We start from the raw sequence: 23,253 nt of genomic DNA, 5'->3' as shown, positions 1-23,253 counted from the left end.
GAACGTACTGATATAGCCACATTCACAAACCAATGTGACTTTCATTCAACCAACACTAGCCTGCTAGGTGCTAGCTGGCTAGGCTGACTGCCACACAGCTAGCAGGCTAACAGATTAGTTCATTTTGACAAATTTGCTATGTTGCCATTTTAGAGACACCAAACGGTGCAGCTACAATAACAACGTTGTTATAAATCTCGGTAAAGTGAATAAGGATTAAAAACCCGGTATTTTAGTCAAGAGTTCTTACCTTCAACCCGAACCTTGTGTACAGAATTGAACAAGTGTCCTTCAACAGAGGCCGCAGTGCTAAATGTATCCGGATGTCCCGCCCACTTCCAACCATTGCACAAGTAAACCATTATGTGTGGAGAAAATCTATGTCGGTCAATACTAAGACCGCCCTCGTGACGAATAACGTTCGACGATAGGTTCACGTCAACGCCAAGCGTAAACAAGTCGGCTGTGAGTGGACCATGTAGGAAACGCCTACCCATGCACGCTTCCTATCCGAAAACATGGCGTGGTTGTGATCGACACGTGAGAGCTTGGACACCGACGTTAAACAGGATATTTAAAGTAAGAAGCTGTTGAATGTTGGGTTTTGTAAAAGCGTGTATAATAGGATAAATCGTGAGCACTTTTCGAGTTTTCTCTTAGTTAGATCTCAGTTTGCTTGGGTGATGATCATCAGCATGATCCGCTGGCTAGATCGAATGCTAATTGACTAGCCGAGTAACATGCTGATGTTTTTAGTGGTATGGGTGTTGAGCCAGCTTTCTTGCCAGTCGTCAATCTAAATACCCTGTAAAAAATAGTGGCTGTCTTTCTAAATAATGCATTTGATCTGTATAAGTTAGTGTCAATGTGCACACAGCAATTAGTCTGATGAGTTGAAGCATCAAGTATCCCATGGCATTTCTGTTCAGGTAGCCACATCAGCATTAGCCAGTTGGTTGATGTATGATGTATTTATTTGTCATCAGTCTTTTGCAGACAGTTGATTGAATAAACCATGGCATCAATGGAGGAGGACTTCCCCCGTGGAGGGACAAACAAGAAGTCCACGGGGAGTAAAGTAGTGATAGATCGAGCAGACGTGGACAATCTGTTCGAGGTAAGGCATGTCCTCACATACACTTGTATGCATCACAGTGTGGTGTTTTCATATTGTGCTTCAGCAAAAGTAAACAATTACTAAACATGTCAAATGTAAACAATGATTAATCACACAAGCACTAACTAATACGTTAGGGCATGTCTGGCTAATATACAGTACCAGTCAAAAGTTTGGACACACCTTCCCGTTCAATAGAATGAGAAGGTGTGTCTAAACCATTGACTGGTACTGTGTATATATATATATATATATATATATATGTTATTATTCGTATAGTATTTAGCCTTTATGTAGCCAGGTTAGTCTCATTGAGAGACTGGTCCAAGACAGCAGCCACAAACAGCCGTATCTTTTTACCTGACTTGGTGGTATGTCAGTTATGTAAGAGGGCTGTCTGTCTGTAAAGGCAAAGTTGTGTTGGTCTCCTCCAGGAACACAAACCGAAAGAATCCAAGAAAAGGAAGTTGGGTCAAAAGGATGATGAGACGTACAAGAAGCCAAAGTTGAGCAGAGAGGAGTTTCTGAAGCTCAATGCGGTACACATTGTGGACATTCTACAGTTGAGGGTAAGCTCAATAAATTCATCCAACATATATGTGGTATGTGCCATCAGATTGTGTCTCATCTAATGTAGCCTATATCCTTTCCCTTGAGCTGTTAACAGAATGTCTTCTTGGTCATTTTTAACTTGGAGATTAACAGACAAATGAACTTGTTCGGTGTTTTGCCCCTCAGGATCTGAAGGAGGGCACCCTGCTGTTAGGTTGTGTGAGGGAGGTGACAGACTTTGAGGTGATAATGGGCCTTCCTAGCGGCCTCGTGGGCTACCTGTCCGTGTCCAACATGTCAGCCTCCCTCACCAAGACCCTCACCGAGCAGCTGGACTCTGGGGATGCAGAGGTAGTGTTTCTGTTGTATCCTCTGATGAAGGTCTTTTTACGACCGAAAGCTTAGCGCAATCATTCGAAACGTCACATTAATTCTGAGTGTGTGGAGACTGCCCGCTGTGGCAGTGTTGTCATAGAAAGCAGTGTTGCTTTACATCTCCTGATCAAGATGTATTTACATGTTACAGTCTGGCATGGGGTAGATTCCTCCATCCCAAGTTCCCCATGTTTCCATTGTAACCATTAGCCCAGACAACTGACATGCTGCTATACAATGTCTTTGGTCTTTGGCTGGGTGTTATTCATGGTTGTGTCCTCCAACGAGATGGTGTTTCCTTTGTCCACAGGAGGTCTTCTCCATGACTAACGTCTTCTCCCCCGGCATGCTGGTGAGGTGTGTGGTTGACAAATTGGAGGCCGATAAGGGGATCTTCACTAGAATCCAGCTGTCAATCAACCCCAAGGAGGTCAATAAGGCCTTGGGCACAGAATCTCTGACAGTCGGCATGGTGAGTGGTTTCCTTTTTTTCTTTTCTTTTTTTAGAAAAAAGAAGAGCTCTTGTTGATGGAAAACAGCAGCAATGTGGTCAATATGTGACAGCAGCTGTTGTGAAAAATTTCTGAGTAGAAGTCTGAACATTTGATCGGTTGCCGACTTGTTCCCTCTTTCACCAGCTGCTGTCACATATACTGATGTTGCAGTGTATTGAATCAGATATGAAGAACCTGAATTGTAGGATGAAAAAAAAAAAAGGATATTGTGCATGTAAATGTTAGCAAAGACCTCAGACTGAGATGTTGTATGTGTCCTGTTTGGTTCCAGGTCCTGAGTGGTCTTGTGGACAGTGTTGAAGATCACGGCTATCTCCTTGACATCGGCATCAGCAAGACCAAAGCCTTCCTCCCTAAACAGGCAGCTCCCAAAGGTATTAGAATTTTACTACAGATTTGCATCAGATACCATCCACTTTCGTTTCAACATTTTGAATGCCGTTAGTGCGGTCTCAAGAGAAATCTTTTTGTTGTTGTGCGTCATTAAATATGTTGAATCTGACCTCTCCGGTTTTTGCAGAACTCCTAGTGGGTCACTATGTGACGTGTCTCCTGGAGGAGGTAAAGAACGACGCGCACGTGGTCCGTCTGTCCGCCAGTCCCGCGGTGCTGGCTGAGGCCTGTGCGACCACCGAGCATGGCTGGACCCTTTCCAACCTGCTGCCTGGGCTCCTCGTCAAAGCCCAGGTCAAAAAGGTACACAGACAAACCCAAAAAACATGAAAGTGTCAAGATTATAAGTAATTACTATTGTTATTATAGTTATTACATCGTTTTAAATGTCGCCATCGACATCGTTGTTCAGATCATATCAAAGAGGTGTGTCTTTCCGTCAGTCAGTCTCGGACCGACGCCACTGTCAAAGTATCAAGATCAGTGGTGCTCAGCCCTGGTCCTGGAGAGCTGCAGTCCGTCCCGGTTTTTGTCGCACCTCAGCAGTGACACGCCTGATTCAGCTAATCACGGTCTTGATGATCAGTTGATTAGTTCAGTCAGGTAGTGATAGGACTAGTACTAGGATTGAGTATCGCTGATCAGGACGTATTACATGTTCATTATGTTGCCATCGACCTCGTTCTTCATATCATATTGGAGGTTTCTCTTTTTCGAGGTCAATGTGTTTACCCTGTGGTTAATCCTGTGGTTGTAGGTGACCAATCACGGTCTGATCCTTGAGTTCCTCTCCTCCTTCACCGGCATCGTGGACTTCATGCACACGGACAACGACCTGGAGTACAGAGCAGGAGACAACGTAAGTATCTACCAGGGGAGGCCGGTGGAGGTAGGAATCAGAGGTCATTGTAATGCACTGGTGTTCGATACCGTTCCTTATTCCATTCCGTGTGTTACAATGAGCCCGTCCTCTGATGTCTACCCGCGTTGTATCTACCCTGTCGTTGTTCTTCTCCATGTTGACACTTATCAAGGCCTAGGCCAAAACGTTCGCCAAACTGTCCCGCCTGTTCTGAGCACAGTGCTCACAAGAACTTTCACAATCCATGACTGATAAAAAAAACTACCGTGTCCTCACGATGTCGTAGGGAGACGGAAAAAAACAACTATAGTTGACCTTTCCCCTTCTCTTCCCAGGTCAAAGCCCGTGTGCTGTACGTGGAGCCTTCCACCCGTGTGGTTGGCCTGTCGGTGCGTGACCACCTACGACAGCCGGGGGGCAGCGTTCCAATGGTGACCAGCGAGCGCATCGGAGAGGTCGTGGTGGGCTGCAAGATGACCGGGCTCCACGACAAGTCTGGAGCCATCCTAGAGCTGCCTGATGGGACCCGGGTGTTTGTCCATGTGAGTGCTCATTGGTGGTTGGCCACTTCACCACGGGCAGGGGTCTTAACCATGGGGAGGATATATCCAGCCCCATGTGTTGAAGAGAGGCCATTGCGACTCTTATTTCTTTGATTTGTTTGTTCATTGGTCATGTAAACAATGCGCCAGATTCTTTCCATCTTTAGTCCCTGGGCAGGACTAACATAAACAAGAACATTTGCGATACCATACCTCCAGATTGTCCATATTCCTGGAAATTAATGTTGTGAAGTCGGCCCAAAATGCAAGAAACAATGAAATGGGATAAGTCGATTTGCAGGTTTCCCAGATCTCCTCCGCATCTAATGGTCTAATGTAATCTTATCTGGCTCCAGTGGCAAGGCACTAATGTTGTCTGATGATGATGATGATGATGATCTTGCACTTTCTCAACTCCAGAGGAACCACATGAAGGAGCCTGAAGAACCGTTCAACCTGAACCGCGTCATGGCCAAGCCTGAACACACCTGCAAGATCATAAACTATAGCCCCCTGGAACAGATGCACTTGGTCAGCCTGCGCAAGTAAGTGTGTGTGTGTGTGTGTGTGTGTGTGTGTGTGTGTGTGTGTGTGTGTGTGTGTGTGTGTGTGTGTGTGTGTGTGTGTGTGTGTGTGTGTGTGTGTGTGTGTGTGTGTGTGTGTGTGTGTGTGTGTGTGTGTGTGTGTGTGTGTGTGTGTGTGTGTGTGTGTGTGTGTGTGTGTGTGTGTGTGTGTGTGTGTGTGTGTGTGTGTGTGTGTGTGTGTGTGTGTGTGTGTGTGTGTGTGTGTGTGTGTGTGTGTGTGTGTGTGTGTGTGTGTGTGTGTGTGTGTGTGTGTGTGTGTGTGTGTGTGTGTGTGTGTGTGTGTGTGTGTGTGTGTGTGTGTGTGTCGTTGCAAGTAACGGTGTATCGGTGATTGGTCGAATTTTTCGGTTTATTTGGATTGAAGTGCATTTTGGTTCACACTTCACAGTTGTCACACAACCCACTTTACAGAAGGACAGGAACTTAAAAGAGAAAAATGGTCTTGTCTAGACATCTTCACAAAGTATTTGAAACGTGTGTGTAGATGGATTCCCAACTGGAGTGAGTGTGTGTGTGTGTGTGTGTGTGTGTCTCTGTCTGTGTGACCCATCTCATAACCTTCCGTTATCCTTCTCCTAGGACGATGATTGAAGCCAAGTTCTTCAGATACCATGACCTCCACCCTGGACAGATGGTGGAGGTAAGAGACAGATTTTCATTTTCTCATTCTCCTACCTTCCTCCACCCCTCGTCTCCATCTGACAAGGACCTCTTGCAAGTCCCCTGAAAACCCTCTAAAAAGACCCACACCCATTGAAAGTGTGTGTGTGTGTGTGTGTGTGTGTGTGTGTGTGTGTGTGGGTACACACACATATGAACCTTGTTTTCCGTCTCTCAGTGCACAGTGACGTCTGTCCAAACCGTCGGAATGACTGTGAAGGTGACGGACCACATCAAAGGCTTCGTGCCCAGGACCCAGCTCTCTGACATCATCCTCAAGAACCCAGAGAAGAAGTACAGCGCCGGGATGAAGATCAAGTGTCGGGTAAGATGGGGAGCGGACCGGCTACCACATCCCCTCGCTGACCCCCAACGGTCAACTGAGAGAACCTTGTCCACAAGTTGTCTATTCTCAAGGAACTGCGTACTCTTGGCCTGCGTGTGTTTGTGGATTGTTTTTCTTCTGAAAAAAGGATCTTGTTTTTGTGTCTTCATTTACTGTTAAAGGCCTATAGGGGGGTATTCCATCGACGTGGCTAAAGGAAAATACAGTTGTTGTTTTTGTTTTGTTTTTAAAAATATAAAGTCTCACGAAACGTATCAAAATAAGCCTGGATTTTCCAGTAGTCTGGTAGTGGGTAATATCTGTCTGTCTGTCCGTTAATATCCTAGTCCAGTAGTCTGGTAGCGGGTAATAGCTGTCTGTCTATTAATATCTTAGTCCAGTAGTCTGGTAGAGGGTAATATCTGTCTGTCTGTCTGTTAATATCCTAGTCCAGTAGTCTGGTAGTGGGTAATAGCTGTCTGTCTGTTAATATCCTAGTCCAGTAGTCTGGTAGTGGGTAATAGCTGTCTGTCTGTTAATATCTTAGTCCAGTAGTCTGGTAGTGGGTAATATCTGTTTGTCTGTCTGTTAATATCCTAGTCCAGTAGTCTGGTAGAGGGTAATATCTGTCTGTTAATATCCTAGTCCAGTAGTCTGGTAGTGGGTAATAGCTGTGCATCTCTGTGACCAGGTGTTGACAGTGGATCCACAGCAGAAGAGCCTGATCCTGACCAGGAAGAAGGCTCTGTTGGAGTCCACCCTCCCTCTGTTCCTCACCTACGAGGACACCCGCCCCGGCCGCGTCTCGCACGGCTTCATCAAATGCGTCCTGGAGAAAGGCTGCATCGTTCGTTTCTACGGCAACGTGTTAGGGCTGGTGCCCCTCCCCGAGCTCAGCACAGAATTTGTGACCGATGCACGGAAGTGCATGTTCTTCGTGGGTCAGGTGAGGGGAGAGAGCATAATGGCTTCTGCGAACTCCCCAGGGTTCGTTTTGGCTGTTGTTGTTTTTTTTCTTTCCTGCAAACTTTGAATGGCCAACTGCACCTGAGCTCTAAAAAGAATAAAACATTTAAGAAAAAAATAATTAAGAATAAAAAAAAAATCTATAAAAAATAAACTCATCAAATTAATCTCTTGAGCCCATATTTACTCACGATAGCATTCTGTATCAGGTTTCTGCGCTGTTCCAGGCAGGTCTCAAGTCAGGAGTTCATGTCGGCCCTCTTCTAATATACAGGTGATGAAAACTAGAGTGTTGAAATGTGAGCCGGAGAAGGGGCGGCTGCTCCTGTCCTTCAAGGCCACGGGGGACACTGAAGCGGAGGGCCCCGAGTACGCCTTTGAGGTCGGAAAGGTAAGAAAACAGTCAGAACACATCAGAACACTTCTCAAACTTACCCCGAGTGCATTGCTCTCTCGTTCTCTTCAATCTCGTAAAAGTGGGAGTTGAAATGAACGTCAGTTCTACGGTTGGGTCTGTTTCCTTAGAAAGTGGACGCGAGGATCGTGAGTAAAGTCCTCAACGGTCTGCAAGTGTCCATTCTTCCAGAGGAGGCCCCCGCCTTCCTACCCACAACGCACCTCTCCGACCACTGCTCCAACTGTTTGATGCTGTGGGAGTCCCTGCAGGAGGGGGATGTCATCTCCAACATCGTCTGTCTCAGCAAAATCAAACAGACTATCGTATCCTTTTTTTGTACACCGTCTGACACAGACACATACACACACACACACACACACAAACGGCTGCTCACTGTTTGTACTTCAACAAGACACACCAGAGCCGTGGCTAAAAATCCACTACATGGGGGCGCTTAGGTGGCGTAGCGGACTAAGCGTTGACCACGTGAATGAATGAATGAATGGTCTTTATTGTCATTGATATAGTACAGGTACCATACAACGAAATTTGGGAGGGTTCCCCGTTCGATTCCGGCCGCGGACATATCCTGCATGTCATCCCTTCTCTCTCTCTCACCCATCCTTCCTGTCAAATCTCTACTGTCTCTATCACAATAAAAAGAAAAATATGAGTGGGACTGCCCCACTCAGAAAAAATTAAATATAAAAAAAATGCACTACAATGGGCCCGTCCTCCGATGTATTCTCCCTCCACCAGCCTCCCACCTGGTACCACCAGCCAGTCTTTTTCCCTAACCCTCCTGTGTGAAGACACTGACGAAGAAGCCCACGCTGAAAGCAGCCCTGGAGGGGGGCGTGGCCACCAAAGACTTCTCGGACGTCCAGGTGGGGATGCAGATGATTGGCTGGGTGAAGAACATCTTGCCCTACGGAGTGTTCGTGGAGTTCCCCTGTGGCCTTATAGGCCTCGCCCCCAAATCGGTGAGTCCGGCCCTGAACAGAAATAACCCCCTGCCCCCCCCCCCCCGCCTCACCCAGCCCCCACCCCCTAGTACCTTGAGATACTATGATATGATATACCTTGCCCCCTGTTAGGCCACAGTAGGGGTCTGAAGTTGGATGTTTGTTCGTTCTGTTCTATTATTTGTTTGCGTTCATGTTGGAAAGCGCTTCGAGAGAATCGTCTTTGTAAAATGTGGTATTTGACGGTTTGCTCATACCTATACTTCTCTACTGCTGTACACATCCAACCCAAGGAGCATACAGTGGCTATAGAATGTCTTCACTTTTTCCACATTTTGTTATGTTATGGACTCAATTAAAAATTGATTAAATAAATAAAAATTGGCAGCAATCCACACACAATACCCCATAACTCCAAAACAAGTTTTTAGACATTTCAGCAAAAAAATGTAAACCCTTTTTTCTCTGTAATGTTTATTCCATGCTGCTGCTACAACTCTTATGCTGACGTCGAGCTCTCTTACTCTCCTTCCCCAAGGCCATGTGCGACAGGTTCCTCCAGGACACGGCCAATTGCTTCCAGCTGGGCCAGACCGTGGCGGCTAAGGTGACCGACCTGGACCAAGAGAAGCGCAGGTTCCTGGTCAGCCTGAGGGGGTCAGAGATCATCTCCCCCGAGGGCGAGGGCCAGGCCAGACTGATCAGAGGCCTGCAGGAGAGGAAGGCCATGGCTGAGATGATGGCCAGCCGAGGTGTGTGTGTGTGCTTGTGTGTGTGCGAGCGTGTCTGCGTGCGCGTGCGCGTGTGTGTGTGTGTCTCTCTCTGTCTGTCAGTCTCTCTCTCTGTCAGTCTCTCTTTCGTTTCGGTAATGTCGGTGGGTGTCCGTTTTTTTGGCAAGAGGTGAATGGGTTCCTTCCCACTCATGTCTGGTTCCTCTGAAGGTTTCTTCCTGTTTGGAGGCCATTTTTCTTTGACTTTGACCTTGAATTTCTGTATTTTTTCCCAACCAACCAGCTGACTCTAAGCTCCTCCAGCAGCTCTCTGCAGTCACTGTAGGACAGAAGCTGAAAATGACAGTTGACAAGGTGACGGAGGGTGAGGGTGCCACCTTCAAATCTGATGAGCTCAGCGGAGCAGCTATCCAGGCCACAAAACATCAGTTGAAGGGTGAGAATTTACCTCTAAATACAGATTTGTGTACCAGACAGAACATGGGGGAATATTTTGATTGCAACACTCGTAGTCATGACGATGTTTATGTGTGACTATTACAGGGGTGACGGTGACCCCAGGACAGCAGGTCACTGCGGTGGTGCTCTTTGCTGACCTGTTAAAGTCTGCGGTCCACGTGTCCCTCGTGCAAAAGCTGGTGTCCAAGAGGAAAACGGTAAGTGTTCACGATTCTCCATTTGACTGATTGAAAAGGATTATTTGAGAATAAAGAATTAGTTATACCTGTGTAGAGTTCAGTTAGTTTCGCAAATTGTTTTCTTCTCCTTTTTTTCTCTCATCTAAAAGTATCAGTCGTTTTTTGTTTTTTAACTCCCACTGTGTCTTCGCAGCTTGCCGAGGGGTCGAAACACGCCGCGTCCGTCCACCACGCGGACCGAGACTTTGCCGTCATCTCGTTGGGCGACACCGCCCAGGTGGCGGTCATTCTAACCACCAACCACTTGAACCACATGGACTCGGAGGGGAAGCTCAGAAGTGGCATGAGCGTCGCCGTCACCGTGACGGAACCCAATTGCGAGGAACTGGGAGGGCTCCCCCTGGTGTCCTGGGAGCCCATTGCGCCCAAGCGAGAGCGGAAGGTCTCGGAGAGTAAGCCTATTGGCAAGTACCACTACGGAGACGTGGTCACGGGCACGGTGAAGAGCATCAGGCCCATGCAGGTGCTGGTGAAGCTGGAGGACAACATCGTGGGGAGCGTGCACGTGTCGGAGGTGCAGGACAAGGTGTGTGTGGGAACCTTCCCCACGTCTACCGTGAAGGCCGGTAGTGAGGTCACCGCCAGGGTCATAGGAGGACGGGAAGCTACTGGCCACAGGTACTATCGAGTACTACGATGTTGAAGAGTTTAACGTATCGGCTTGTGTTCTTTTGAATGTATTGCATGTTCCTAAGTCTTTGATATTATTTCTTAGGTTCTTGAGCATCACCAACCGCAACTATGCTTACACCATTCCCGAGCTCACACTCGTACCCAGGTAAGCGCTGAGAAGACTAAAAAGAACATCTCGCAATATTCTTGTGAATCCCGCGGTTTCCTGTAACGCCGATGATGTTTCCTGTCTTCAGTAAGCTGCAGGAGGATGTAGAGCTTGAACCCGTCAAGAAGAAAGGGAAGCTGAAGGACTATCAGGTTGGACAGGAAATCATATGCTTCGTGTCAAAGGTGAGTTTTGAGTCAAGTAGTGGTGTGGCTCACATTATGAAATCATGTAAACTACTCCTGAGCTCTGTCTTGATGTTTCGAATTTGCACTTTTTAAATATTTTTATTATATTTATATTTATTTATGTAAAGCACCCGGTGCATCCGTGCTGGGAAGGGTGCTATATAAATAAAGTTTTACTTACTTACTAGTTCTCTCTGCTTACTGTGTGTGTGTGTGTGTGTGTGTGTGTGTGTGTGTGTGTGTGTGTGTGTGTCTCCCTGTCTCCCTCTCTCTCTCCAGTACGTTCCAGCTAAGAAGTATCTGGAGTTGACCATGGGTCCTTGTATTACTGGGAGTGTAGAGCTGCTGGCCATGTCCACTGACCCTCAAGTAAGTGTAACATAACGTGTGACAACAGTCCAGGGACAGGAATATTACAACGTCTAGCTAAATCTCTCCCAGGTACCTTGAAATAAATTACCCAAGATGTCTTTGTGAAAGTGTAATATCAATATAATATCATGTTTTCCTTTCATTAAGCTTTACATACTGTATTAATACCAAAATACCCATAAAATGTTGGCGCGCTAAAACCGTAAGTTTTTTTTATAGGCTTTTAAACACCCAGAGAAGAAGTTCAAAATGGGCCAGGCGGTCAGTGCTAAAGTGGCCGTAGTCAAGTCGTCCAAACCCGTCCGCCTCTCCCTGACTCTGACTGGTAAGAACCGCCCCCCCCCCATCTGCCCATCAACATAGTGATGTCACAAGAACAGAACCTTTGTTGCGTTCTCTCTCTCTCTCTCTCTCTCTCTCTCTCTCTCTCTCTCTCTCTCTCTCTAACTAACGTTGTCGACCATCTGCAGATTTCTACAAATTGGAGACAGGCTGCGTTACCATGGCGAAGGTGACGATGGTGCTCCCGGATTTCGGCCTGATGGTGAAGCTGCCTTTCGGCGCCATGGGAACGCTCTGCATGACGGACCTGTCCGACGCCTACAAGCCCAACCCCCTGGAGCCGTACAGCAAAGACCAGCTGATCAGGTCGCTGTGCCGCTCTTTACACCCAGCATGCCCTGGGTGAAGGGCCATTGTCCACACGGATGTCGTGTGGCGTCGTCATTCTGAAACGTTTGATTGTAAAGCGGTTTGAGAGGTTATACTGACGTAGTGTTCCCTCCCTCTTCATCCAGGTGTTGTATTGTCGGAGACGAAGACGAAAAGTGGCATGTCTCTCTCCGCCCTTCGAGGTACAGTATGTCACGACGACTGTCCCACAAAACAAGGGTTAAATCAGCAACATGAATTGTTTGACAAAACCCCATGTTGATATCTACTGATATGTTCCACAATGTACCATATTCAACCTCTAGAATGGTGGTCCTGGAGAGCCCTAGCGCTTGCAGGCTTTGGTCCCACCTCGGCACTGACACTCTTGATTCAGCTGATCAGTCATTCAGTCATTCAGTCATCAGTTGACTAGTTCAGTCAGGTGTGAGAGTACTAGGCTGGAACTAAAACCTGGATCCACTGTAGCTCCCCGGGACCACAATTGAGAATCACTGCTCCGAATGTTCTCTTTGTCCGTTCTACTCCACGTTGTCAAGGCGACAGTTGATTGAAGCCGATACGTTTACAGGGTGAACCCAGAGAGGTCTTCTGCGGTGAAGGACCCGGAGGTGATGTCCATAGGCGACCTGACAGAAGGCCAGGTCCTCAGGGGCTACCTCAAGTCTGTGGGAGAGCAAGGCGTCTTCCTCAGGTAGCTCAGGCACACTGCACATTTCATTCTCCTGTTTGAGTTGTACTTTTACTATGTCACGATATCAAACTATGTCACGATATCAAACAATGTCATGATATCAAACTAAAAAATTTTCCCCTCAGATCATTGTTGTTGAGTCAGTGTAGAGATGATAATAATAATGGATTTTATTTGTGTAGCGTTTCTTTCACAAACCCTGAGCACTGAGGTACTTATAAAATCACAATCACATATTTGGTTCTTTGGTCCATTGACTTGCATGGGGGATTTGGTTAAAAATGCCAACAGTTAGCTGTTAGTTACAGTGCCCAGATAAACAGAACCAAAGTGTGGATTGAAGTCTGTCCTTGTCCATAGACTCCTTTTAGGATAACCTAAAACCTAACCAATATGTGATTTTGTAATTTGGTGAACTATCCCTTAAAAGATCATGTAAAAAAAAAAAAAAAAAAAAAATACAGGGGGAACTGACAGTAATGCACAATATAATAACAAATACATAAGATATGATGCTATGTCATGACAGCTAACAGGAACTAACAACTAACCATGCGATCCGTTTGGCCTTTATGTCAGGCTGTCCAGGACCATCACGGGTCGAGCCGAGTTCCGGCAAGCTACCCAGTACTTATTTGCCAACCACACTGTCTTTGCCAGCCACGTCCCCCAGAATAAGCTGCTCACCACCAAGATCACCAGGTAAAGACCTCGCTGCCAGATGGGAATCTTCCACAGGATTTAACTGGTCTTCCAAGTCAGAAGATCTCTTACAGATCTCTTACACATTAAACTGTCTCCCGGTTCACCTGCAAGGCTCACCTGAAAAAGACACTTTGGTCTCAGTGGGACACCACTGAGATTTTCTATTTTATAAAAGTATAATAATAATAATAATAATTAAAAAAGACTTACTTAATAAAATAATACTTCTTCTCCAGTATCGACACAGAGAAGGGTCAGGTGAGCCTGTCCCTGCTCCCAGAGGACACTGGGAAACCTGACGTGCTCCAATCCCTGGGCCTGAAGCTTCGCCTGACAGGGGAGGAGAAGGAGAAACACGACGCCACCAGGAAGAGGAAACCAAAGCCAGAGAACAAACCACCCAAACCACCGGCGCCGGTGAGCCGAATATATCACAATATACTAGGGGTGCAACGGTTCAGTTGGCCCACGGTTCGGTACGGTTCGGTATTTTGGGTCACGGTTTTCGGTACGGTTCGGTTCAGAAACAAATGCTACTATTTATTTACAAACTGTTACTTTACTTTATTTTGCTTATACATAATATGGAACTTTAACATACACATGTATATGTTGTATATAATGTATATATCATTGTATATAAACAAAAAACACTTTCAAATGTCCAAAAATAAATAAACACTTTCGAAAGTAAAAGTGCACTTTAGCCTTGACAGCTGGTAGCCCGTATACAAACAGGAGGAAAACAAATTCACACTACAAAAGTAACACTTTCCACATAGCGTTCCAACATGTCATGTGTTGTATTCCAACGAGTTGCGACATCGTGGATTAATTTGTGTTTTGGTAAGTCTAACATATCTTGTTTAATTGTCAGAATATGGTGGGCTGTGGTGCTTTTGTGGAAGAAAGTGACTGCATGTCTGATCTTACCCAGGAGGCGGGACACCGGGGTTATTGCCACTGCCTTCTTGGCGGCGAGATTTACGACGTGCGCAAAGCAGCCGATCTGTGGCCCCAGTCCACCAGCTTCATGGATCGCATTTACGATATTTGCTGCGTTGTCTGTTGTTACGGGAATTGTTATGTTTGGCCTCTCCAACTTCCACTCAGTCACTGCATTTGTTAGTTCCTCTGCCAGGTGCGCGCTGGTATGGCTTTCGTATAGTGGACGAGTTTGCAGTACTGCGCTCTTCATCTCCCAATCCGGTGACATGTAGTGGACCGTGACAGTGAGGTAACTCTCCGTTGCCCGGGAGGTACAACCCTCCGTAGTCAGTGCAAAGCTCTGTGTTTTTGCCAAATCGTCTTCAATGCCTCTGCGCGTTGTTTGGTAAATACCGGGGATTATTTTGGTGCTGAATGATGTACGGGAGGGGACACTGTAACGGGGCTCGAGAGTTTTTATCAGATTTCGAAAACCCAAATCTCCAACCACCGAAAAGGGCTGCAAATCCTTTGCAATTAACATCCCCACTGCATTGGTTATTTTTTTGTGTTTCTCTGAAGTGGTAGTGTACGTCTGTCCGAACGCATCAGAGAGAGACTGCTGTCTTCTCACTGACGCTACCTGACTGGCTTTCCTGCTCCCAGTCAGTGTTATCGTTGAGTGGTAGCGGCGAATATGCTGGTTCATGTTAGAGGTGCAACCATTTGCATATGGCACACGCTTTAAGCAGAGCTTGCAGACAGTAATATTTCTGTCCACTGTTTTCCCCCCCTTATTGTCGTATTCAACGGGAAAAGCGAAATGACCCCACACCGCAGACTTGTAGGAATCCGGGGCTTCCTTAAACTGTTGCGGCGCTCTCAGAGCTAATTTACGAACGCAGCCAAATCGCAGCATAAACCGAAAACCGTCACGGTTCACTAGTGAATTGAGCCGTGGAACGCAAACCGTACCGTCCGTAAAAAAACCGAGAACCGTTGCACCCCTACAATATACGTCTCTTTTTTTTCCCCCCCGCCAATATCATGCAGCTGCCCCAACCAACAGCTAGCATACACAGCCAGGGGCGGGGCTTGTACTGAGGTCAGTCACATGACTTGTATAAACGTGTATGTCTCCTAACCCCAGAAGCCGAAGAAGAGCAGAGAAGCCGAGAAAGAAGTCGTGAAGAAAACGAAGAAAAGAAAGACGGAGGACAGCGACAGCGGCGTGGAGGTGTACTTCAGAGAGGGGGAGGAGGAGGAGGAGGAGGAGGAGGAGAAGCTGCAGCAGCAAGAGGAGGGTGGAAAGGGGACTATGGCAGAGACGACACCGGTAACTGATTGTACACTCGTTTTTTTTTTTACTCACCTCAGTTTAAAACGAGGAGGATCTGAGGAGTTCTGTGTCAACCTTTAATCCACTCCATATTTTGGTTATTTTATTGAACATAATACATACATACATACATACATACATACACACACACACACACACACACACACACACACATACATACATACATACATACATACATACATACACACACATACATACATACATACATACACACATACACATACATACACACACACACACACACATACATACATACATACATACATACATACATACATACATACATACATACACACATTATTTGGAAACATCACAGTCAGACAATCACAGTAAGTTCTCATCTGCAGCTGTCTTCTATGCACAAATCATCTCTGTTCCATGACTAACTACATAATCAGTAACTGTCAGCGATGCCTCCTGTCTAAACCCCTGGGTGTTCTCCCTGTAGGCCACCGAGCCGGTGAAGCCCGCCCGCGCGCCGCCAGCCAGGCTGCAGGTGTCGGCCGGTTTCTCCTGGGACGCGGCGCTGAGCGCCCTGAAGCCGGCCTCGTCCGCCCTGGCAGGAGACTCCAGCGAGGGGGAGGACGAGGGGGGGGAGGAGCAGAGCAAGGTAAGGAGAGGAACACGCCGGTCCGCGCTGTTAACGGCGTACACGGAAGGGAAACGTGTCGCCTTTAGAGACGTGTGGGAGTTTCAATCGCTGGTTTGTTTATCCCTCATCCCAGACTGTTGTTATTCTGTGTGTGACCTTTCTCCTGTGTACCGCTTTTCTTCCCATCTTCCCCCCTCCTTTTCCTTTCTCTCTTTCTACACCCTCTCTCGTTCTCCCCTTCATTCCCATCCCATCTCATTTCGTCCTCTCATTCTCCACATCTGCCTTCTCCCTCTCCCTCACTCTTCCTCCTCCTTCCCTCCTCCCTCCTTCCCTCCCCCTCCTTCTCCTCCCTCCAGCCCCAGAAGAAGACTCGCCATGAGCAGGAGCAGGAGAAGAAGCAGGCGGAGAAGGCCCTGACCAGGCTGGAGACGGAGCTGATGGACCCAGGCCTCAGGCCCCAGAGCGGGGACAGCTTTGAGCGTCTGCTCCTCAGCTCCCCGGACAGCTCCCTGCTCTGGCTCCAGTACATGGCCTTCCACCTGCAGGCCACGCAGATCGAGCAGGCCCGGGCCGTGGCCGAGAGGGCCCTCAAGACCATCTCCTTCAGGTGAGCTAGGGGGACTGCACTGGACTGGACTGGACTGGACTGGACTGGACTGGACTGGACTGGACTGGACTGGACTGTGCATGCAGGGATTAAAGTTCTCCGTCGCTACGACGGATTTCCGTCAATTTATTCCAAGTTGCGACGGATTTATTCCAAGTTGTGACGGATTTTACCTGGTGTAATATGATTTGTAGAGGCATACAATCTATTTTGATGTTGGTATTAGGTATATAAATGATATATAATAGCCTATATAGCCTACATATAGGCCTTTATTGGCTACAACTATGCGACAGTAACAGCAGGGTGCACTGACGCTGAACCCCTCATAGTGAGAAGTAGGTGGACATGGTGCGTGGTGCTGAAATAGCCGACATGCGGTGTGTGGTTTGAAAAAAGTAACGCCAGCTCAGTAAATCATTCAAACTTAATGTTTACTTATAGGCTATGTGAATGTGACTGCACCACACATGTGAACAGTAACAAAGCAAATGCAGTTTAATTTTATGGAAAAAATTGACAACAAAATCGGCGCAAAAAAAAAGCTGAATCCGCTTAGCCTATATGCTCCTGAAACGACAGAGCAAACACGCTACATTACTATGGATAATAATTACAATGAGCCATTCATTAAAAATAGCAAAAATAATATTAGGCTATTAAATCTCACTTAATGAGAAAACTGGCATCTCCCATCGGTCACTATTTGTTGGCTATCTGGTGATATGGACGTCTTTGAGTGTCTAGAAAAGCGCTATAAGTCTAATGTATTATTATTATTTATTATTATTATGGACGTCACTTTAATCCGGCAGTTCTCAAGGTTTTTATGCACCAATCGATTCCTCTAGCGTGTCTTTATCGCATTCATTGACGAAAAGGACGACTCGCATGTATAGGTGGAAGGGAACATTCATTGTGAGCACGTAAAATGTGAGTCTCTCACAACGGCTTTGCATTGATGCAACCAGGTAGGATGAACGTATAGTTCGCTGTCCATTCCTCTGCCCTGTTTCCACCGTCAACTTTCCTCTTTAGACCTTTGGAGAGTGACATGATGTTTCTCTTGCTAGCTAGCAGGTTAAATGTTTAGCTAACTTCACCCGGCACGCAAACAACCAATCCAATAATAATGTGACCATGTATGTCTGGGAGGAGGGGGGAATAATTATCAGAATAAAAGTATGTTAAATAATTATTAGAATAAGTTATGCTGCGCTACATCGTCAGTCCACACATTTATTATTCAAAACTATGGAAAAGGGTGAAACTACGTTTCAACGTTGTTGAGAATCACAACACAAACTCGCTAGTCAAGCCAAAATACTGCAGCGAAATGGATTGGACTGCTACCTAGTTAACTAGAACACTACTTTACATTGTTAGCAGGCTCACAAAACAAGCTGTGTTAGTTGACTAGTGATGTGTCATTGATTTTCTACAACGCGGAAATGTGTTCACATTTTTCGAAAGAAAAGTCAAAGCATTAGAACGTAGAACGGAAAATCGCACGCGCGCTTTGCGCACGGAAAGCCACCGCCCCCGATTTGGCCTGAATTTTTTTTTCCGGCAGGAGATATTTTTTTGCTTTAATCCCTGTGCATGTGTGTGTGTGCGTGTGTGTGAGTGGACACATTTGTGCCAGTAAATGTCTGCTCTTCCTTAGAGAAGAGTGATAGCTGTGTGTATGTGTGTGTGTGCGAGTGTGCGGGTGCGTATGTTAGTGTGTGAGTGTGTGAGTGTGTGTGTGTGAGTGTGAGTGTGTGTGTGTCTGTGTGTGTGCGCTCGCACGCAGATATGTTAGTGTGTGAGTATTTAATGTGACAAATTTGTGCCAGTAACAGTCATAAGGGTTTGTGTCACAAGAGTTTATGTGTGTGTATGCGTGCGTGCCTTTTTGTATAACACCACTCTGTATCCCCCCCCCCCCCCACAGGGAAGAGCAGGAGAAGCTGAACGTGTGGGTGGCCCTGCTGAACCTGGAGAACCTGTACGGGACGGAGGACAGCCTCCAGAAGGTGTTTGAGCGGGCGCTGCAGTACTGTGAACCCATGCCCGTGTACCAGCAAATGGCAGACATCTACGCCAAGTCTGAGAAGAACAAGGTACTACCCCAGGGCTCACACACACACACACACACACACACACTCTGTCCTCTGAAGTCACAGCACACACTGGACCCACTGTTTCTCTGTGTAACGTAGATCTCATTCCTCAATGGAATGAATCAGGGCTATTTTGGTTACGCTTGACGTTGTTATGGCACAGTTGATGTAGTTGTTATTGCGAATTCTTCCTCCCTCAAGACTATGTGCTCATTGTGTGTCTGTGTGTGTCTGTGTAGGAGGCAGAGAACCTGTACAAGACCATGGTGAAGCGCTTCCGTCAGGACAAGGCTGTGTGGCTGAGCTACGGGACCTTCCTCCTCAGACAGGGCCAGAGTGACGCCGCCAGCGCTCTCCTGCAGAGGGCGCTCAAGAGCCTGCCCTCCAAAGACAGTAAGTCACCTCTGTAAACTCAGTCACCCAACACACTATTAAAAACCTACTCAACAACATCAACATCTAAACATAACAACCATGAATCTCAAAGACTTACTGGAGGAAATGGAAAAGTACTGGGAGCCAAAAACGTTGAATGCAGCTTAGACAGTAGTGAAGGAATGGCGTCTTCTAACGTGGTCTTTATTCCAAATCCTTCCATTCACTCCATGACACACCTTCATGCGGTGTGAAGCCAAATTGATCAGATTGTTCGAATAATTACTTCTTTTTTTTCCTTATTTTTAACCTCTCGTGTCTCTCCTCCTCTCCATCAGATGTGGATCTGATCGCTAAGTTTGCCCAGCTGGAGTTCAGATACGGTGACGTAGAGCGGGGCAAGTCCATGTTGGACAAGATCCTGACCAGCTACCCCAAACGGACAGACCTGTGGTCCATCTTCATAGACCTCATGGTCAAACACGGCACCCAGAAGGATGTCAGGTGAGTTGGGACGCACTTGAACCTGAGTTTATGAAAATACCTTGAACTGGCTTTATTTGTGAAAGTACCTTGAACTGGCTTCGTTTGTGAAAATACGTAGAATTGGCTTTGTTTGTGAAAATACCTAGAAATGGCTTTGCTTGTGAAAAAACCTTGAAACCATTGTCTATCCGTCTGGATAACATCCACTTTAACTTAATTAATGCTCAGTGGAAAATGAAAGCTATACTACGGGATTTGGCATCTCACTGGCGGCTTTAATTGTACACACATTTATCCTTTGTTGTCTTTGTTAATATGTACGCATTCATGACTCATGGTTGTATTGGCTAATATTCCAGCTTACACATACAGTACGTCAACAGAATTCTTCGAAGTGACTGTCCCTCGGTTTACTGTCATGTGACTCATTGACTCGGCGTTTCCCCCCCCTCAGGGATCTGTTTGACCGCGTGATCCACCTGAGCGTGGCTGTGAAGAGGATCAAGTTCTTCTTCAAGCGCTACCTGGAGTACGAGAAGAAGAACGGCACACCGGAGAGCATCATGGCTGTTAAAGAGAAGGCCCTGGAGTACGTAGAGTCTCACACACACACACACACATAGAGAGAGAGAGAGAGAGAGAGAGAGAGAGAGAGAGAGAGAGAGAGAGAGAGAGACATACACATACACAGATACACAGAAAGAGATGCACACACATATTCACACACACAAACACAGAGACATACACACAGAGAAAGAGACACGCTATCCTACATTATACAACAGTTAGTTCTGACCAAGTCATTTGATTGGACAAGAGGCATTCCATGAGTTACGATATATAGTATAACAGCACTGGGACTTTTAACTATATGTATCACTCCGCCGCACAGGTGTTCTAAATTACCGTTAATTAGACTGCATTGTAGAGCGGACCTGCGCCATCGTACTGCTGTTCTAACCTGCGGACATTTGTCAGTGTGAGTTCAAGAGGCGCGTCTGATTCAATTGCTTGTGCTAGAATAGACTGTGTACTACTGGATACCTCACCGTATTCATTGTTAGAGAGTTGACTCATGTTGATATTTGACTATAATGTGCACACTCGAAAACGATGGAGCAGCGTGCTGTCTGATGTCAACTGGTCTGACTCTGAATCACATTCACACATGCCACCAAAGCGACTGTCAAACGAGTCATATTTCACTGGTTGCACAATACATGGAAATGTACAAATAAATGTACACGATACAAAGTAGCTAGTTTGTGTTCAGGTTACTAGGCAACAGTCCAGTTGAACAGTCCCGTTGCGGACCTATTTTTTCTTGACGGAGCCAAAATAAATGATTAAATAAACAAACAAATAATAATCTGTTGTCACTTATTACTGTTAATTAATAAATTGCGCTGTAGAACTGTTGTATAAAAGCAATATCACACTCGAGGTCATGTGTTATACTGAATATCAGCACGGCTGTGATTGTCTTCGGTACTCGGCCTGCGGCCTCGTACCTATGACCGAATCACAGCCGTGCTGATATTCAGTATAACACACTCCCTCTCGTGTGATATTGCTTAATTATTGGATTGGATCTTCCACAGAAATGACTTGTTTGTGAACATTCAGACGGTGATATGACATGAGTCACAGCCAATCATGGAGTGTTATGGACTTTGAAAACGTGGAAATGTTTGGTGTAACGATATACAATGAACTTTTCTCTAGTTTGTAACATATACAATAGCCTCAATATACGACAGCTGGTCATCCTAAATGTTTTTTAAAACATTTTTTTGTGAATAGGATAACTCAAACTATGGGGTTATTTGTGTCTTTGTATCAATTATTTTGTATGTATGGTTGAAAAAAGTTGAAATGATGTGACTGAATGGGATGATTATCACTTTGTAATAAAAACAAATCTGATACTAACGATCGATGACCCTATCCAATTGTCTCTCATTGCGTCTCTCTAATCGATCAAAACAAAAGGCACACCACCTCCATTACCATACATTACATTACGTTTTATTTAAAAGCAACAAACAATACAAAATGACAAGATAGGGGGGTCACGTTACATACATACAGGCAATTCTACGATAGTTTTCTATCCGTCTCAGAGTACCGTACATGGATCTGGACATATACGTACATGGTACACCAGAGCTGGGTTCTTATTGGACTGAGCTTGTGAGTTTTTCCAGACATGATGTGTTTCCTATGACTCCCTGTCTAGAATGGCAAACCTAGGTTGGCAGTATTGGACCTGTGGGGGGGGGGGGGGGGGGTAGTGTACATCCCATCACATTAGAATAGAATCCAGCACCTACCATTCGTGTAGGGTTGAGTCGCCACGACTCCGGATACAGAACTGTGACGGATGCTTCCTTCCTGATCAATCACATTGCGATTGCACATTGCAACGGGCTGCGTCTCATTGCAGAACGTCGTTTCCCTTCCTGTCTAGGCCTTTTCTCTCTCCCCCTTCACAGATCTAGTTTGGGGGTTGGGGTATAGGCGTAAGCAGCAACATAGTGAAACTACGCGGCGCTTCAGCTTACAAGTGCATGATAACAAGTGCATTCATCACTGCATTCATGACAAGTCGGAAACTCCCGAGTTGAAAAAAATCGACCTAAATGATTTGTGTAGAGATTCATCGGGTATCATCTCACCATCTCCTACAACGATGAGTTGCTGAAGTCTGAACTTTTTGCCGAATGTCCTACTTCAGTTCCGACATGCGATGAATGCAGCATTAGATCTATGAAGGGAAGTGAACAACGGCAGGGTGGGGGGGCAGCCTTCTGGAATGCAACAAGAAGCAACGTTGTGATTACTAGGTGGAGCTTTAGCTTTCCAAGTGCCCAGTTTTCTCAGATCGACAGTATAAAAGGGGAGTGAACAAGGCTTAGAGGGGGAAAGGTTCCACTCAAGGTTTCTTTCCCTGGCCACTGTGTCAACGGTTTTCTCCCCAACTGAGGAGTTTTTCTGTGGCTTCCTTTTGGTGGAGTCTAATATGCATTCACGTTTGAACCCTTTAGCAGACGCTAAAGCGACTTACACAGAGCAAGATTACAGGGGGCAGTCTCCCTGAAGTAACTTAAGTACCTTACTTGAGGGCACACGAGTGGTGGTGTTCCCAGGTGGGATTTGAACTCATGACCTTCTGATCACCAGGCTGTTTGTGTTTTTCTGTGGTCAAGCACTTTGTGACAGTTGTACTGTTCAAAGGGTTATACAGACACATTCCATTCGATTCGATTTGAACAGCCTTCTGGAATGAAACGCAGCCCCGAGAAGTGATGAATTGTACAAGGTGATGAAACACTCTCTTCTATGTCATGTAGGCCTATATGTGGTTATAACAAGGTAATAATGTGACATATGTTTGTGCTGGCTGTATAGTAACACCCCTGAGTTAGTAGAGGTATCCAATCCCACATCGATCCTGACCAATGACCCTCTCAGAATGCCTGATGTTTGTCATTTGTGATTGGCTTTCTCTCTGGCAGTCTTGTACCAGTCGTCCGGTCCAATGACATGGGCGTGGGGGGCAGGGGGGGGGGACACAGTATTCTAAAGTGGCTCTGATCTCTTGCACCCTACTGCATGTCCACCCTACTTGCCCTTCCCTTGCTGACCGAATGCAAGATGGGACAGGTGTCGTCGATATTCCTAATACCCATCCTTATGCCATA

General features: G+C 46.2%; 1 protein-coding gene across 1 annotated transcript; it reads left to right on the top strand.

Moving 5' to 3' along the window:
• Positions 1–531: 531 nt before the first annotated feature.
• pdcd11 (programmed cell death 11) lies at positions 532–21,469 on the top strand. The gene is made up of 36 exons (XM_080524231.1): positions 532–579; positions 987–1,117; positions 1,552–1,686; positions 1,856–2,020; positions 2,355–2,516; positions 2,831–2,933; positions 3,080–3,255; positions 3,710–3,811; positions 4,150–4,356; positions 4,777–4,901; positions 5,520–5,580; positions 5,779–5,925; positions 6,617–6,871; positions 7,166–7,282; positions 7,417–7,611; positions 8,101–8,271; positions 8,792–9,005; positions 9,268–9,420; positions 9,528–9,640; positions 9,816–10,300; positions 10,398–10,460; positions 10,552–10,648; positions 10,931–11,020; positions 11,243–11,348; positions 11,494–11,671; positions 11,821–11,877; positions 12,267–12,389; positions 12,969–13,091; positions 13,331–13,511; positions 15,172–15,357; positions 15,830–15,991; positions 16,333–16,583; positions 18,520–18,688; positions 18,928–19,081; positions 19,402–19,567; positions 20,004–21,469. Exons 2-36 carry the CDS (start codon positions 1,016–1,018, stop codon positions 20,170–20,172), a joined length of 5,463 nt encoding a protein of 1,820 aa, XP_080380357.1. The 5' UTR covers positions 532–579; positions 987–1,015; the 3' UTR covers positions 20,173–21,469.
• Positions 21,470–23,253: the final 1,784 nt, after the last annotated feature.

Source organism: Nansenia antarctica (genome assembly GCF_963989245.1).
Source record: "Nansenia antarctica genome assembly, chromosome: 2".
In the NCBI taxonomy this organism is placed as follows: domain Eukaryota; kingdom Metazoa; phylum Chordata; class Actinopteri; order Argentiniformes; family Microstomatidae; genus Nansenia; species Nansenia antarctica.
Note: the sequence above shows the minus strand (reverse complement) of the source record. Positions and strands in the feature narration are given on the sequence as shown.

What these genes read in the sequence shown, in the direction of transcription:
- pdcd11 (XM_080524231.1), top strand. Translation starts at nt 1,016, where the DNA reads ATGGCATCAATGGAGGAGGACTTCCCCCGTGGAGGGACAAACAAGAAG. An exon ending in AATCTCTGACAGTCGGCATG is followed by an intron (nt 2,517 to 2,830) that starts GTGAGTGGTTTC and finishes GTTTGGTTCCAG; the next exon opens with GTCCTGAGTGGTCTTGTGGA. An exon ending in CACCCAAACCACCGGCGCCG is followed by an intron (nt 13,512 to 15,171) that starts GTGAGCCGAATA and finishes TCCTAACCCCAG; the next exon opens with AAGCCGAAGAAGAGCAGAGA.